Below are 16777 nucleotides of genomic sequence, written 5' to 3'. Positions count from 1 at the left end.
AGCACACGGTGGTAATTCTTCTGCCAGGCTCAAAGAGAGACAGTGGCCTGTCCAAGGTCACACAGAGGGTAGGTGGAGGAGCTGGGACCCAACCCTTTGGCCTTCCTGAGCAGGGTCCTGAACAGGCTGAGATGGGAAGGATGCTCATGGCCTTAGAGAAGTCAAGGTCGGGGCTGGGGACCACAGGACACCCAGCAGAGACCCTGTCAGCATTGCACGTCCTTCAGCTGTTTCCCAGCCTGGGATAGGACAGGACATGACCACTGTCCACCCAAGACTGCAGGTGGTTGCCAGACCTAGTGTCCATCCCCCGGCCCCCTCACCTCCTCAGCCACCTCAGTGCATGGCCCCCCCACTCCACCCCAAGCCATTTTCTCAGTCTGCAAGGAGCCATGTCTCCCAGGGGACATGGTCAGCCTGAGGCACATATCCCAGGACCCTGCCAGAAGAGTTGTGTGGCCTCAGGAAAGCCTCTTTCCCTCTCTGTGGGTTGTGATTCTTTTTGTTTGTTTTTGAGACAGAGTCTTGCTGTGTCACCCAGGCTGGAGTGCAGTGACACGATCTCGGCTCACTGCAACCTCCGCCCTCTGGGTTCAAGCAGTTGTCTTGCCTCAGCCTCTTCAGTAGCTGGGATTACAGGCATGTGCTACCATGCCTGGCTAATTTTTGTATTTTTAGTAGAGACGGGGTTTCGCCACATTGGCCAGGGTGGTCTTGAACTCCTGACCTTAGATGATCCACCCACCTTGGCCTCCTAAAGTTCTGGGATTACAGGCGTGAGCCACTGTGCCAGTCTCTGTGTGTTTGTGAGTCTAAGCACAGCTTGAGAAAGTCATCGTCTTTATTGTTCGTGGAGAGGGCAAGGGAGCCAGTAAAGGGGGAGCCCTTCTGAGGATGCACCCCCACCCCCACCCCCGCCCAGGAAGGCAGGTCTGAGGGGCCGCATCATTGCCCACCCTGAGAAAAAGAGAGTTCAACCAGGGGCCCTCAGGTGTCCCCTCTCCAGAGTCTCCCATCCCTAAATCCTGCTTTCCCTTTTTGGGGCTCCCAGGGCCTGCACTGAGCTCCGGGCAGGGGGCCAGCCCTGTCACTCTGCCTTCAGGCATCATCCTGGGGTCAAGGCCTCAAAGGTCAGCCTGGTGGGCCTGAGACAGACTTCAGATCCTCCCTGAGGCAGGTCAGGAGGAGGCTGAACTCTGGGGCTGGGGTGTGGAGGGCAGGGGCTGGCTTGGCGTTGACACCGAAGGCCTCTGGGTTGGAAAATCCTGAGGAAAGGCATCAAGAATGAGACTGCCCGTTCACCCATCCCCCTGGGGGCCTCGGGCTTCCAGTGACCCGGGCACTTCCTCCCACTTGGGCCTCTGGGTTGCAGGCTGGAGAGGGCTGTGGACAGGGTGGGGGGTGCCAGTGACCTGGAGGACAGCCCTGGCCTGGTGACAGAGGGCAGGAGAGGGGATTCCAGCTTCCCCTGCCCCCGACTCCCAAGAGAGGTCACCCTGGCTCTGCTTTTTTTTGAGACAGAGACTCACTCTGCTGCCCAGGCTGAAGTGCAGTGGCACGATCTTGGCTCACTGCAACCTCCAGCTCCCAGGTTCAAGTGATCCTTGGGCCTCAGCCCCCCGAGTAGTTGGGATTACAGGTGTGAGTGACCATGCCCAGCTGACTCTTCTTAAACGTGGGCTTCTTCAGGCTCCTGGGCTGTTTGAAGCAGGGCTTCAGTGACTAGGGGATACATGGGATGGGGGTACCCACCTGTATCTGGCAGAGGTCAAGCAGGGTACGGACGCCCACCAGACACCAGAGCTCGCCCAGCAGGGAGACAAGGATGCCCAGCAGGTCCAGCCAGCGGCCCACGGTTAGCAGCAGCACGAAGAGACCACCCATGCGCACCAGTACCGTCTGCACCTGGCTCTGCAGGCCGGGGTGCTGCCGCTTCTCCTCTAGGAGACAAGGGTGCCTGTCACCACCCGACCCCACATCCTGGGCTGGACCTCCCGGCTCCCTGACCCACCCTCCCCGGGCAAGCCTTCCCCTCCCGTGCAGCCCTCCTCCCATCCCATCCTCCTGGTCCTTACCCCTGCTCTGAGCATCTGCAGGGCACCAGGTGCTCTGCCTCCAGGACTCACTGCCCAGCGCACAAGCCTCCCACTGGGCCAGGCCAGAGCCCCGTAGCCTCGCAGGCGCAGGCGTTACCCTGATTCCTCTCTTGGACGGACACCTGCCTCTAGTCTATTAGTTAGAGCCCTGGCAACTCCTTCTGCCTCCCCCATGGACACACCTGGGCCGAACCACCCTCTTTTCAAGAAGCCTCCTTGCCGGGCTTCCAGCTTCCGTTCTTTTTTTTTTTTTTTTTTGAGACGGAGTCTCGCTCTGTCGCCCTGGCTGGAGTACAGTGGCATGATCTCGGCTCACTGAAACCTCCGCCTCCCAGATTCAAGCAATTCTCCTGCCTCAGCCTCCTGAGTAGCTGGGATTACAGGTGCACTCCATTACAGCCGGCTAACTTTTCGTGTTTTTAGTAGAGATGAGGTTTCACCATGTTGGCCAGGCTGATTTTGAACTTCTGACCTCAAGTGATCTGCCTCCCTTGGCCTCCGAAAGTGCTAGGATTACAGGCGTGAGACACCACACCTGGCCTCGTTCTTTTTTTTGTTTATTTTTTGAGACAGAATCCAGCTACTTGGGAGGCTGAGGCAGGAGAATTGCTTGAACCCAGGAGGTGGAGGTTGCAGTGAGTCGAGATCGTGCCACTGCACTCCAGGCTGGGCAACAGAGGAAGACTCCATCTCAAAACAAAACAAAACAGCAACAAACCCTGCAGTGGGCTGGGCGCAGCGGCCCGTCCTGTAATCCCAGCACTCTGGGGGGGCTGAGGTAGGTGGATTGCTGAGCCCAAGAGTTCAAGACCAGCCTGGGCAACATGGCAAGACCCCTTGATTTATTTATTTAGAGACAGAGTCTTGCTCTGTTGCCCAGGCTGGAGTGCAGTGGTTCGATCTTGGCTCACTGCAACCTCTGGCTCCCAGGTTCAAGCAGTTCTCCCTGCCTTAGCTTTCTGAGTAGCCGGAATCACAGGTGCCCATCATTACGCCCAGCTAATTTTTGTATTTTTAGTAGAGATGGGATTTCACCATAATGGCCGGCTGGTCTCAAACTCCTGACCTCAGGCAATCTGCCTGCCTCGGCCTCTCAAAGCGCTGGGATTACAAGCATGAGCCACTGCACCTCCCAGGTTCAAGCGATTCTCATGTCCTGAGTAGCTGGGATTACAGGCACAGGCCACCACACCAGGCTAATTTTGTATTTTTAGTCTAGGCAGGGTTTCACCATGTTGGTTAGGCTGGTCTTGAACTCCTGACCTCAATGATTTGCCTGTCTCAGCCTTCCAAAGTGCTGGAATTACAGGCATGAGCCACAGTGCCCAGCTGACCTCTTCTCTACAAAAAATAAAATTCGCCTGGCATGATGGTACGTGTCTATAGTCCTCACTACTTGGGAGGCTGAGGTGGGAGAATCACTTGAGCCTAGAAGGTCAAGGCTGCAGTCAGCTGTGAGCGTGCCACTGCACTCCAGCCTGGGCCACCAAGCAAGACCTTGTCTCAAAAAAACAGAAAAGCAAAACAAAACAAAAACAAAAAAAAACCTGTACAGCGGCCTCTCATCAGACTGGTGAGGCTGATGAGGGCTCTCCAACAGGCCCCTTCGAACCTGGCCAGGCTCACCCCTTCGCCATGCCGTGGGGGTGACAGTCACACTGGACTCCAGTGGCCTGTTCGATGCTGCCATGACCTCTCTCCCCTCTGGGCGTTGGCACATGCGGTTCTCTCTGCCCGAGATTCCCTTCCCTGCCTCACTTCTTTCTTTCTTTATTTTTTGAGATGGAGTCTTGCTTTGTCACCCAGCTGGAGTGCAGTGGTGTGATCTCGGCTCACTGCAACCTCCACCTCCTGGGTTCAATCAATTCTCTTGCCTCAGCCTCCCAGGCAGCTGGGACTACAGGCACACGCCACCACACCCGGCTAATTTTTTGTATTTTTTTTAGTAGAGATGAGGTTTCACCATGTTGCACAGGCTGGTCGCAAACCCCTGAGCTCAGGTGATCCGTCTGTCTTGACCTCCCAAAGTGCTGGGATTACAGGTGTGAACCACCATGCCCAGCCCCTGCCTCGATTCTCTTAGGGATCTCCTACTTATCCTTCAAGCCCCAATCTAGAGGCTTCCACCTCAGGGCACCCACCGCATGCTGCTTCTCTGCACTGCCCGTGCCACACAGCTTCTGCCCTGACCAGGCTCTCTGGGATGGCGAGGGTGAGAGCTGTTAGCTGGTGGCCTCCCCAGAGTCCGGCGTAGGCAGAGGGATGTGCATGGATGCAATGAGCAGCCCCGCGCTCACCCTGCATGTAGATGACCAGCAGCGTGTAGCAGATGGTGAGCGGCGTCCAGAACCTCACGGCCTCCGAGGTGGTCAGAAAGTCCCGGTTGATGAGGGCCACTGCCGCCAGGTCACCCACAGCAAAGGCCACGGCCAGAGCGCGGCCCAGCAGCCGGGGGAGGCCGTGCACGCCGGCCAGCAGGCCCAGGCACACCCCACAGTAGCGCTGGCTGCTGTGCAGCTTGTAGAGGCGGCAGACGTGGCGGTGGAGGCGCCGGGCACCCAGGCCCAGCAGCGTGGCCAGCCCGAGGCTGAGCAGCAGGTTCAGCGTGCGGTGAGGGGCGCCCTCCTGCAGGAAGCTCAGGCCGCAGCTCAGCCCGCAGCCCAGCGAGTACTGGCACAGCAGGTAGAGCTGCAGCCTCTCAGGGCCCCGGGAGCCCTGTGGGGAGTGGCAGAAGAGGGGCCGGAGATGTGGGGACCACCCCGCTACAGATGCCACATGCCACAAGAGGCTGACCTTGGGGATGGTTCCCAAAGGGGCCACATCGGCTTCAGATGAAGCCCTAGGGGATCATCTCTCTCACCTTAATTTCAATCATGTCTCTCTTTTTTTTTTTTTTAAAAGACAGAGTCTTGCTCTGTCACCCAGGCTGAAGTGCAATGGCACAATCTCTGCTCACTGCAAGCTCTGCCTCCTGGGTTCAAGAGATTTGCCTGCCCCAGCCTCCTATGTAGCTGGGATTACAGGTGCTCACCACCATGCCTGGCTAATTTTTTTTTTTGAGATGGACTCATGCTCTATCACCCCGGCTGGAGTGCAGTGGCCTGATCTGGGCTCAATGCAACCTCTCTGCCTCTCAGGTTCAGCAATTCTCTTGCCTCAGCCTCCTGAGTAGCTGGGATTACAGGCACACACCACCATGCCCAGCTAATTTTTTTGTATTTTTGGTAGAGATGGAGTTTCACCATGTTGACCAGGCTGGTCTTGAACTCGTGACCTCGTGATCTACCTGCCTCGGCCTCCCAAAGTGCTGAGATTACAGGCATAAGCCACCCGTTTATTTTATTTTTTTAGTAGAGATGGTGTTTTTCCATGTTGGCCAGGCTAGTCTCGAAATCCTAACCTCTGGTGATCTGCCCTCCTCAGCCTCCCAAAGGGCTGGGATTACAGGGGTAAGCCACCGTGCTGGGCCTTCAGTCACATCTTAGGACTTGGGGCCCATCTGCTAGCTGAAGGGTGGTGGTTCAGAATCTCAGAGACCTGGGTTCAAAACTTGACTCTGCCTGTTGACCATAGACAAGCCACGTAATCTCTCTGAGCCTTAGTTCCCCCATCTGTGAAATGGGGAATCCCAGCAAACATTCACCCCTGTGGCTGTGAGGATGACATGATGCACACAACGCATTTGGCACAGGGCCTGGCATCGGGGGAGCCTGATCCACAGGAGCTGTCGCTCTTGTCATCTTGGGACTGGGACCGTATCCACTGTGAGTGTGGCCGCTTCAGCAACCAAACCCAGTGGTACGTCCTGCAGCCTCTGTTCTGTCTTACGGCAAATACAGCAAAGAGGCTGGGATGCTGGAGCTGGGCCCTGCTGCCCACGTTCTGGGGGTGAGACCAGGCCCTGGGCTGTGGAGTGATCCACCCACTGCCTTCCCTGAGGCCTCACCTTGCCCAGGGACAGCAGTGTGGACACGGCCCGGAGGGAGAACTCGAGCACCACGAGGGCAGCCACCCGGGACCCCACGACCGTCAGGAACAGGGCCAGCCCTGCCAGGTGCACCGTTTCCAGCGAGGCCCACTGGGTCCGCAACCGCTCCTTTTCGGGCCGCCGCTGTGGGTCACTGTGGGGACAGAATGGTTGTGGCCAGGGGTGCAGAACCGCCCTAGACCCCTGGTGGGGTTGGGGTCCCCAGTCACACTCCCTGGGGGATGAGGTGGGCACTCACTTGGCACAGCCCACGAAGAAGTAAACTTTCAGGAGGCTGTTCAGGACCAAGACTCCAAGGGCCCCGACCAGGCCTGAGGGGGCGGGAGGGAGGCAGCAAGGCGGTGTGCAGGGGTGTTAGGGGGGCAGGCTTGGTTGACAGGGTCAGAGGTGGGGGCGGCCATAGGGTGGGGGTGGCAGAAGACCGTGTGGGTGAGGTCCACCTTATGCCAAGAAGAGCTGGAAGGGGGCAGGGCTGAGGCGGGAACGGGGCAAGGGGCTCACCTTGTAGGAGGGAGTCGAGGAGGCTGGAGCCCCACTCAAGGGAGGGGAGGCCGGGGAGCCAGGAGGGGAGGGACAGCAGGGAGAACATGGCAGCCCGGGAACCAGCCCCAGCCTCTGGCCAGGTCTGCACAGGGACAGACCAACGTCATGGGGCAAAGGTGTCAGTGGAGGGGAGAGGCTGGGAGGGGTCGAAGACCAGGGGAAGGGAGGGGAGGAGCGCCAGGGGTGTTAACCCTTCGAGGCCCAGAAGGGCAAGATCCCAGTTCCAGGCACAGGGGGCGTCTGGACCCAGCTGCTGCTAGGACTCACCATTTGGGCAGCGTGGGGTGATGGGCAGGTATCTCTGGGCTGGTCTCTGGTCTCTGGTCTCTGTCCCTGCCAAAGTCTGGCATCCACTTTACTTGAAATCTTCCTTGAGGCTTTGGACCACCCAATGCCCCCTGGAAGCCCCAGGCTCCATCTGTGCTGCCCAGCCTTAGGTGTGGGTCCTGGCCTCTCGCAGCGTGAAGTGTGGGCTGCGCCCCTTCAGCCCAAGGTCTGAGGGTAGGACTCTATCCCCCTGTAGCCAGAAATCAGCTATGCCCTCTCAGCCTGAAGCCTGGGGCTCTATCCTCTGACAGCAGGAGGTCAGGCTATGCGCCCCCAGCCCGAGGTCTGGGGCTCTCTCCCTCTCAGCCCAAGGTCTGGGGCTCTCTCCCTCTCAGCCCGAGGTCTGGGGCTCTCTCCCACCACAGCCGGAGGTCAGCTCTGCCTGCTTTTTGTGAGGTCTGGTTCCAGCTTCCTGGAGCCTTTGGTCTGGCTCTGGCTGGTGTGGAATCTCCCGCAGCCCGAGCCTGCCTGAGCCTTCCCCTCCCACAGGCCGCAGCTGCCCTTCTTGATGCTCCTCCCCAGGTCCACTAGGTGGCAGGCCTCACCCGGGTCTGGCAGGGCGGGGCTGAACAGGTGGGCAGCGTTCCCATCCTGCTTTCGCAGACAGAAAGGGCAGAGGGAGCCGAGGGTGGGGGTCAGGGATGGGGAAGACTGAGATTGGCTGCAGAGCGGGGTCGTTGAAGTAAACAAAGTAGAAAACTTTATTGGTTTGGAGTGTGCAGGAGCAGGTGTTCCTGGGAGCAGCCCTTGCAGACGGGGTGTGGCTGGCGGGGGAGGGGGCGCTGCTGGGCCCAGGCCATCCTGCCCCTGCCACGGAGCTGCTGTCTATCTCTGCAGTGTAAAGGCTGGTGCGGCGTTGAGAGCACGCCCATGGGGAGTGGTGCTCAGTCTAGAGAAAGGGCCCAGGGCCTGCTGCTGGCCCTGCCACATCACTTCCCTTTCCCGGGCCTCAGTCCCCTCATCTGAACAGGGGGCACCCGGAGCTCCTTTCAGGTTTGTCGGGATGTGTGCAAATGGCCACAGTGCAGGCAGCTGGCAGGCCCTCCATGAGAGCTGTTACATGGTGCTGGCTGAATTGCGGCCTCTGCAAATGTGGCTGTGGAAATCCTCCCCCAGCAGCTCAGGATGCGACTGTATATGGGGATAGGGTCTTGACAGAGATAATTAAGTTAAAATGAGGCCAAGTGAGGTGGCTCATGCCTGTGATCCCAGCACTATGGGAGGCCGAGACCAGTGGATCACTTGAGGTCAGGAGTTTGAGACCAGTCTGGCCAACATGGTGAAACCCCATCTCTGCTAAAAATTCAAAAATTAGCCAGGTGTGGTGGTGCACAACTGTAATTCTAGCTACTTGGGAAGCTGGGGCAGGAGAATTGCTAGAACCTGGGAGGCGGAGGTTGTAGTGAGCCGAGATTGTGCCACTGCACTCCAGTTTGGGTGACACAGTGAGACTTTGTCTCAAAAAAAAAAAAAGTTAAAGTGTGGTCATGAGGATGGGCCCTGAGCCAACATGATTTGTGTCCTTATAAGAGGAGGAGATCAGGGCCGGGCACAGTGGCTCATGCTTGTAATCCCAGCACTTTGGGAGGCCAGGGTGGGCAGATCACGAGGTCAGGAGTTCAAGACCAACCTGACCAACATGATGAAATCTTGTCTCTACTAAAAATACAAAAATTAGCTAGGTGTGGTGGTGCACGCCTGTAATCTCAGTTACTTGGGAGGCTGAGGCAGGAGAATCACTTGAACCCAGGAGGCGGAGGTTGCAGTGAGCTGAGATCACACCACTGCACTCCAGCCTGGGCAACAGAGAGACTCTGTAACAACAACAACAAAAAAATAGGAGGAGATCAGGGCCCAGACTCACACCCACACCAAGGGACCACCATGTGCAGACACAGGGAGAAGGCAGCATCTGCAAGCCATGGGGAGAGGCCTCAGAAGAAACCAGCCTACTGACACCTTGGTCTTGAGCATCCAGCCTCCAGAACTGTGAGAAAATACATTTCTCTAGTCTAAGCCACCCGGTCTGTGGTTCCTTGCTACAGCTGCCCCAGCAAATGAGGCAGGTGACAACGGCACAGCCTCCGGGTGCACCCCAGCTCTCACCATGCACAGTGATCCCTAAGGGCAGTCCCGGCCCATGGGCTTGGCGCAGTCACACACTTGTCAAGTGCATAGGTCTGGGGTAAGCAGGGCTAAGTTCCAGTCCTGGCTCTGCCACTTCAAAGTTGTGTGGCTGCGGTCAAAGCCATATCACTGCTCTCAGCCTCTGCTTTCTGATGGTAAAAGGGCAAAGTGTCTGCCTCGAGCTGCTGTCTGAGGCCTAAGTGAGCTGATGGATGTAAGTCACTGGGCCCATGCTGTATGCATGCCTGCAGCAGTTGTTATGACTGAGTAAGGCTCTGGGATGCGGAGACCCAGTGCAGAGAAGGAAGAGAACTGTCTGGAAGACAGAATGGGTGGTAACTTGAAGTGGATGTTCTGGCCCTGGGTGGGCCATGGGGCTGGGTGCCAGAGCTGTCCACACTCCCCTTGGGTCTGTGGCAGGGCCTGGGCCTGTGGTCCCCCCTGGGACAGCCGGTCGTGCCGGAGCAGGCCCTCACGTCTGGCCAAGTGCCGGGCCATGTCAGGACGTGGGGACGAGGGCCGCCGCCTAGGTGCCCTGGTGCTGGGCCCGCCCAGCCAGTTTCCGAAGCTCGTCCCAGAAGAGCATGCTGAGGATGGTGTGGGGGCCCAGGCGCAGGTAGGCGGGGCCCAGGCCTTTGTAGAGTGCCAGGGGGCCCTCCTGCCGCCAGATCTTCACCATGCAGTTGGTGAGGCCCCCATACAGCTGGCCCTGGGGACAGACATGGGGTGGGTGTCACTACAGGGACCGTGGGGCCCTGGCTCACACCACATCTTGGCACAAGGGTCAATTTCACCCCTGCACACCCTGTGGACAGCACCTTTGATTGGACACATCTGTGAGGCTGCTGGGAAGGCCGTGGGATCAGGCCTGAATTCTAGTACTGGCTCCTCCACTTACCAGCTGGGGGACCTCATGCAAGTCACTTGATCTGTCTGAACCTGTTTCCTCATCAGGAAGATGAATATGATTATAAGGACAGAATAAAATCTGAATGTGAAAGTGCTTAGCCTGTGCCTGGGACATGGGGGCTCAGCAAACAAGCCCAGTTAGTGTTTGCATGCATGGCCTGTGTGTGTGTGTGTGTGTGTGTGTGTGTGTGTGTGTGTGTGTGTGTTGGCGGGCGCTCCCAGCTCCCCACATCCTCCCCTAGACCCATCCCTGCTCACCCTGCCAGCTCTGTCCACTGGCTGATTGTACAGCCGCGTGCTGGTCACATCGAAGGGGGTCATAACGACAACCACGGCTATGCTGCTGATCATGCCCCCAGCCAGGGCCACCAGCCAGCTGTCCGCCGGGAGCCACTGTGGGGATGGCACAGGTGCTGACCCCTGCAAATGCCCTCTACCCACCCACGTGGTGCCCTCCCAGCCTCCTACTACACAGGGGCTACAAGGGCTGCAGATGGGGGAGCACATCCCCCAGCCCTGCCACCCTGAGCTCCTTCTCAGCTTTGGGGTTCACTGCTGACCCCCTACTCCTGCTGGTACCACTCTGAGGGCAGAGGCGGGGCCCCATCTGTTGCCACCCCCAGTCTTCTCCATGTGGAAGGAGGCAGGTGGCCCCTCAGTCACGTGTGTCTGTGTGGGTGGGCACAGGTGTCCCCAGCTCCTCACCTGTTGCTCCTGCACCCAGGCCTTGGCAGAGGCGAAGGTGGCCAGCTGGGCAGCTGAACCCACCATGACTCTGGGCACAGCCCCACCCACGCCCTGCCACAGCCCGACCAGGCCCTGCTGCCGCCAGATGGTCTCCAAGGCACCCAGGAGGGTCTGTGGGGAGAGGGCTCGGGGTCACTGGCCAGCCCCTGCCCAAGCTGGGAGCATGGCCAGTCCATGCCCCCAGGGAGCTCTGGGAGTGACCAGGGCCTCACCTGGTGATTGTGCTGGTGTCCCACGGCCATCTCGGCCACTGTCTGGGCTTGCAGCTGTGTTTTAATCTGTGGGAGCAGAGGGGACATGGGGTTTGGGGATGGAGCTTGGGAGAGCTGGGACGAGCTGTGTGTGTTGAGCGTGCCCCCACCTCTGTGCCCCTGAAACTCAGAGCTCTGTGGTCCCGAGCCTGAAGCTTCGGGGTGCTGTGGAATAGGGTGGAGGTGCAGCTCTGGGGTCGGCCTGGGTTTTGCATCTCGGTGCGACTCGGAGCAAGTTACTGAACCCTCTCTGGGTGGTTCTGTTGTGGCTGGAAAGCTGTTCTGAGGATTAAGTGAGGCAACGACTGTCCAGCACCAGCCGAGGAGGCGAGCCTTTCTCAAGGGTAGCTTTTTTTTCCTGTGGCCCAGGCTAAAGTGCAGTGCCACGATCTCGGCTCACTGCAACCTCTGCCTCCTGGGCCCAGGCGATTCTCCTGCCTCAGCCTCCCCAGTAGCTGGGATTATAGGCATGCACCACCATGCCCAGCTAATTTTTGTACTTTTTAGTAGAGACAGGATTTCACCCTGTTGGTCAGGCTGGTCTCAAACTCCTGACCTCAGGTGATCTGCCCACCTCGGCCTCCCAAAGTGCTGGGATTACTGGCGTAAGTCACTGTGCCCCTGCCAGGGGTAGCTTTTTTCAAAAAAATATTTATTTTTGGGGGGTGGTCCTGAGGTGCCCCTGTGGAGTGCACAAAAGGAGGAGGCCATCAAGGGTAGCTTTTATTCTTTTGTTTGCTTTGTTTTGTTTTTTGAGATGGAGTCTCACTGTCACCCAGGCTGGAGTGTGGTAGTGTGATCCTGGCTCACTGCAATCTCCGCTTCCCAGGTTCAAGCAATTCTCCTGCCTCAGCCTCCTGAGCAGATAGGATTATAGGTGCGTGCCACAACACCCTGCTAATTTTTATATTTTTAGTAGAGACAGGGTTTCACCATGTTGGTCAGGCTGGTCTCGAACTCCTGACCTTGTGATCCTCCCGCCTCAGCCTCCCAAAGTGCTGGGATTACAGGTGTGAGCCACTGTGCCCAGCCGGGTAACTTTGATTGTTAACATACACGAGGCCACACAGGAAGAGAAGTAACCCAGCCAAGATTTGAGCCAACACATCTGCCACCCTCTGCCCCTCCCCTGGTTCAGGACCAGTGAGTCAGGGTCCCCAGGAGAGCATGGATCAGGGCAGGGCCCTGGTGCCCTGGGCCAAGGGGCAAATTCCAGGCCTAGGCCAGGATGTTCCAGGGAGCAGCCCCGCCCAGGCTGCCCTACCCCACCCAGGTCCACTGAGCCCAGCCTTGCAAGCTGCCAGGCCCCTGTGGGATATGGGTCACGGGATGGTGGAGCATGGAGACAAGGACTCACCAGGTAAGCAGGGCTCCCCACGAAGGCTCCTAGGGCCCCTGCCACGGCTCCCGCAACCACAGTGCCACCTGGCTGCTGCGTGAGGCCAGCCTGGCATGCCAGGCTGTAGCAGTAGAAACGGACGCTGTTCATGAGGCCTTGGTACAGCAGGCCGGCAGCCAGCCCCTTCTGCAGGCCCCACAGCCCGTCTGCTCGGGCCACGGCAGCCACAGAGGCCATAAAGCCCCGGTAGGGCCGTGGGTAGGTGCCCCGGGCTTGCAGCTCCCCCTGCAATTGCAGCCGCGTCTTTACCACCTCCAGGGGGTTGGTGAAGACACAGGCCAGGCAGCAGGCCGAGGCACCCAGCACCAGGTCCACCACTGGGGGCACCGTCTCCCCAGCCTCCGGGCCAGTGGCCTTCTGTGCCCGGGTCGGGGGCATGGCACAGGCCCTGTGGTGGTGGCGTTTAGGCTGTCTGTAACCTCACAGGGCCACGGGGCTGGGGTTTGCCGGGTCCCAAGGCCATGTCTAGAGGGCAAGGGTCCTGGTCTGACAGGCCCGTGGCTGCCTGGAGGCCCTGGTCTATCTCAGGAGTCCACCTGCTCTGCTCAGCTGCTCCAGGGGTCTGTCGGAGCCTTTGACACGCCTCCACCAGCTGTGACCAATCCCAGCTGCCTCTGTCCCCACACCTTCCAGCCGAGGGCGGGCCTGGACCCTGGGATCTGGGGGAAAGGTCACTTGGGACTGGAAGGAGAGCAAGGGTAGGGAGAAGGTGCCAACCAGCCCAGGCACCTCCTCCTGGCCTCCCTCTGGTCCTGGGCAAAGGGCTGGCACCCCTGCCTTGCCTCTAGCTTAGCCTGTCCAGCTTTGGCAGAGCCCTGGGCAGGGGGTAAGTGACTAGGAGGTCCCTGGCATGGGGTACATGGGCAACACCGCCCCTGTCCCACCCATCCCTGATGTGCCCCTGGTAACTGACTTCCCCTTTCCAGGACTCAGTCTTCCAGTCTGGCTCCCACCATCTACGGGCCCAGGCTCAGCAGGGGCAGAGGTAGAGAAGGGCTCTGGAGCCCTGGGAGCTGATTGGAATCCCAGGTGCCGCTCTTATGTGCAAACCTGGGCAAGTCACTTCCTCTCAGAGCTTCAGTTTCTCTCATTTGTGAAATGGAGATACTGACATCACTCCAGAAGGTTCTGTGGAGCACTGGCAATGAGAAGAGTGTGCCTAGGACAGTGCTGCACCCAATAAAAGGCACCCACATCCGCTGCTGGGCCCCCATCCCCACTGCCTCTGGCTCCTATGCCCCCCTCGCTTCCCCCAGGACTTCAGGGCCCTGGGTGAGGACTCGAGAGTGACCTTGGCTGGTAAAGACTTGCCGCCAGGCCTGCCCTCCGGCTGGGGGAGCTCCTCCTGGGCTGGGCAGGAGGCTCTGCTACTCCCTGCAGGAATGGCCAGGTGGTCAGTGGGGCAGGAGGCAGCCCTGGTGAGGAGAGAAAGCCACCCAGGCCTGCTGTCAGGTGTGTCTGCTCAGGCTGGGGCCAGCGCCACCATGCTCACCTGGGCCTCTGCCCCCAGACGGCTCTCTCCTGCCAGGCCACCCTCAATCACCCAAGGCCCAGTCCAAACCAGAGGCAGAGCCACCAGGGCTGGAGTCCACACCCACCTCCCGGGCCCACCCCTTCCTGCCCAGGCCCTTGAGGCAGCAAATGCTGAGTGGCTTGAGGGTCTTGGGCTCCCCGGCCGGGCAGGCTTGTCACCATCTGGACAGCCAAGGAGGGGACGGCTCAGGAAGAGGCAGCGAGGACACCTTGGATTCTCCTGGGTTTGTTTTGAGAGCATCAGGCACTCACCCCGGGGGCTGTGGAGGCAGAAGTGCCCTGCCTGGGGTAGACTGCAGGTGGTGGGCAGGTGGGTAGGTGGGCAGCAGTGCAGACGTGCCTTGGGACTGCAGCTGGTGGCTGCTCCTCCCCTGGCTGCTGCAGCAAACAGGAACAGGAGGGAGGGCAAAGGTCAGGCCGAGAAACTCCCAGAGCCTGAGGGCCTGCAGACGGTGAGTCCACCAGGCAGATCGGGTTCTGCATGTTGCACGTGTCCCGCGTGTCACAGACAGGGCAGATGATGGAGGGATGTTTGCAGAAAAAGGGCCCAGGGGGTTTGGAGACCTCCCTTCCCCTACCATGCTCAAAAAGGGCCAGTGACAAGCCTCGGCAATATAACGTCTATTTTATTTTAAAAAACAAAACCCAAACCACCTGACCCCTTCCCCAGGAGGCTCTTGACAAAACTCTAGGGAAGGGCCTGGCTCCAGCCAAACAGGGGACAGTCAGGAGATGTCTACATGGATGCCAGGCTGGTAGCTCTGCCCTTCTCCAAGCCCCCCATCCACCCATTTTGCTCCTGGGTGCTACAGGCACTGCCGGGTTGAGGGGAGAGGCAGGGCAGGGCTGTGGGCATGCAGGGCCTCCTGGCAGCCAGGGAGGGCCGCCACCCCTGCATCTGGTGAGGCAGGCAGCTGTGTGCGCGGTGATGGAGCTAGGAGGAGGAAGCATGCGCAGACACCCCGTGTTCCCGCTTCCCCACGTGGCCAGGGGAGTGTTCAAACACGAACAAGGATGGCTGGGCACTCAGGGCCCCCAGGCGGCCCTAAGCCTCTGCCTGGGCCCCTGACCCAGGAGGGGAAGAGGGGGCTCCTGCCCTCCTGTTTCTTTTGCTCTTCCTTAGATCCATGCTGTTCTCAGTGCCACTCCGCAGATTCTGCAGACTGAGGCGGAGGCCCGGAGGAGGGCGTGCATCTGCAGAGCCCTGTGCCCCCAGTGACCTCCATCCGCCACCTGTCGGGCAGGATGCCCAGGGGTGCTGGGGACCCATTCTGGATCCCTGGAGTGGAGACACCCTGCCTTAAGCCACACACGGTGGTGCTGCTGCCTGGGGCAGGGATGGGCTGTAGGCTTTCAACAGCATGGCGAAAGCCGTGACAGTGTGCCTGCCGGTTGGCGCGCCTTCCTTTCCTGCCCACCAGGGATGCCAACCAGCTCTGCCTCAGCACCAGGGGTCCCGGGAGGCTCGGCCTCGGCAGAGGCTGTCGCTGCGCTGCCAGGCGCTGTGGATGAGGCTCAAGGCATCCTCGAATTTCTTCTTGTTGGAGGCTTCCTGGATCGCTGTGTGGGGGAGGTCCACCTGTGTTGGGGGTGTGCAGAGAACAGATGAGGGCCGCAGCGGCCTTCAGGGCTTATGGGCACCAGGCCTGGCTCTGCCTTGGCCACGGAGCCCCTGTCAGACCTTCCCCATCACTCTCTGGGAACAGCTTTCATGCTGCTAGGTTCTCCTGCTCTTCCAGGGGCTTGAGCTGAAGATGGGGTAGTGCCTCCTGCAGCCCTTCTTTCCTGGGAAGGCCCCAGCTCTTAGGATGGCCCAAAGAGGCAGGTGCTGCACTCCGTCGGCTCTGCAGGGAGGATGTCGGTCCTGAGCTGTTCTCTGCCTCTGGCTAGTCCAAACTTCCACAGGACTAGTGCACAGCATGTGCTCAAAACCCACTTGTGCAGGCATCTCACGAGCACCCTCCCACAGTGGCACTAAGCCTTGAGGGCAAGGAAGAGGGTACTGCCGATCTTGTGCCCCATCATCTGAACACAGCTGTAGGCCCACCACAATTTGTGCTGTTTGACTGGAACTGAGGTCAGGAATTGAGTTTCTTGGGTTCTGTTTTCAGCTTTGGCTTCAGACTCACTGGGAGTCAGGTTTTTGCCTCTTTGATTCTAGGTTTTTGTGCCTGTCCGGAGCGTCTGCTCAGGCTAGGGCTGGCACCACCACGCCCACCTGGGCCTCTGCCCCTAGACAGCTCTCTCCTTCCTAGCCACCCTCAATCACCCAAGGCCCAGTCCAAACCAGAGGCAGAGCCACCCGGGGTGGAGTCCCCCACCCACCTCCCAGAGCCCACTCCTTCCCGCCCAGGCCCTTGAGGCAGCAATGCTGAGTGGCTCGAGGGCCTCGGGCTCCCTGGCCCGGCAGGCTTGTCACCCTCTGGACAGCCCAGGAAGGGATGGCTCAGCAAGAGGCGGTGGGCACAGCTTGGATTCTCCTGGGTTTGTTTTGAGAGCAGCAGGCACTCTGGGGCTGGGAGGCAGGAGCGCCCTGGTACACTGCTGTGCCCAGGACCCTAGAGGCCAGTCCTAGGAACAGCCAGGGTTCCTCTCCCCGGGGAGTGGCTCCCACTCGACAGGGTCCCTGGCTGATGGGTTTCCTGGGCAGCTGGGTACCTGGTAGATGGTTTTCCACCCAGAGTTCAGTGCAGACAGCAATCGGTCCAGTTCAGAAGTGCAGCTCAGGTAGACGACCCAGGGTGGGAGGAGCTGCTGGCTGTCCTGGGAGAACTCCTAGGGAGAGCCAGGCCCCCAGGTGAGCAGACAGAGCTTTCCTTCTGCAGGGCCTGTGGGTGGGTACCCTGCTCCCCACCCC

At 59.5% G+C, this 16777-nt stretch overlaps 3 protein-coding genes across 5 annotated transcripts in view; all 3 read right to left on the bottom strand.

Annotated features, from left to right (window-relative positions):
• Positions 1–408: 408 nt before the first annotated feature.
• TMEM82 (transmembrane protein 82) lies at positions 409–6733 on the bottom strand. The gene is made up of 6 exons (XM_021668306.2): positions 6586–6733; positions 6323–6395; positions 6043–6217; positions 4394–4811; positions 1753–1940; positions 409–1265 (listed from the first exon to the last, which is right to left on the bottom strand). Exons 1-6 carry the CDS (start codon positions 6671–6673, stop codon positions 1179–1181), a joined length of 1029 nt encoding a protein of 342 aa, XP_021523981.2. The 5' UTR covers positions 6674–6733; the 3' UTR covers positions 409–1178.
• Positions 6734–9550: 2817 nt separating this feature from the next.
• On the bottom strand, positions 9551–12973 carry SLC25A34 (solute carrier family 25 member 34). 2 transcript variants are annotated; one of them, XM_012440107.3, is made up of 5 exons: positions 12346–12973; positions 10950–11015; positions 10696–10848; positions 10249–10383; positions 9551–9790 (listed from the first exon to the last, which is right to left on the bottom strand). In XM_012440107.3, exons 1-5 carry the CDS (start codon positions 12763–12765, stop codon positions 9608–9610), a joined length of 957 nt encoding a protein of 318 aa, XP_012295530.1. In that variant the 5' UTR covers positions 12766–12973; the 3' UTR covers positions 9551–9607. The 2 variants fall into 2 exon arrangements, with proteins under 2 accessions (XP_012295530.1, XP_012295531.1); XM_012440108.3 differs by lacking the exon at positions 10696–10848 and having other exon boundaries at positions 9603–9790.
• A 1555-nt stretch (positions 12974–14528) lies between these two features.
• Positions 14529–16777, bottom strand: part of PLEKHM2 (pleckstrin homology and RUN domain containing M2) — a 49218-nt gene continuing 46969 nt past the window's right edge. For both annotated transcript variants that reach the window (XM_064363336.1, XM_064363337.1), the window contains 2 exons: positions 16579–16695; positions 14529–15499 (listed from right to left, as the gene is read on the bottom strand). In XM_064363336.1, coding sequence (XP_064219406.1) covers positions 15362–15499; positions 16579–16695 — 255 coding nt within the window. In that variant the 3' untranslated portion in view covers positions 14529–15361. The remainder of the gene's footprint in view (positions 15500–16578; positions 16696–16777) is intronic.

This window comes from Aotus nancymaae, unplaced genomic scaffold (genome assembly GCF_030222135.1).
Source record: "Aotus nancymaae isolate 86718 unplaced genomic scaffold, 86718_ANA_hifiasm-v0.15.2.pri h1tg000053l, whole genome shotgun sequence".
Taxonomy (NCBI): Eukaryota; Metazoa; Chordata; class Mammalia; order Primates; family Aotidae; genus Aotus; species Aotus nancymaae.
This window is presented reverse-complemented; position numbering and strand designations above follow the sequence as displayed.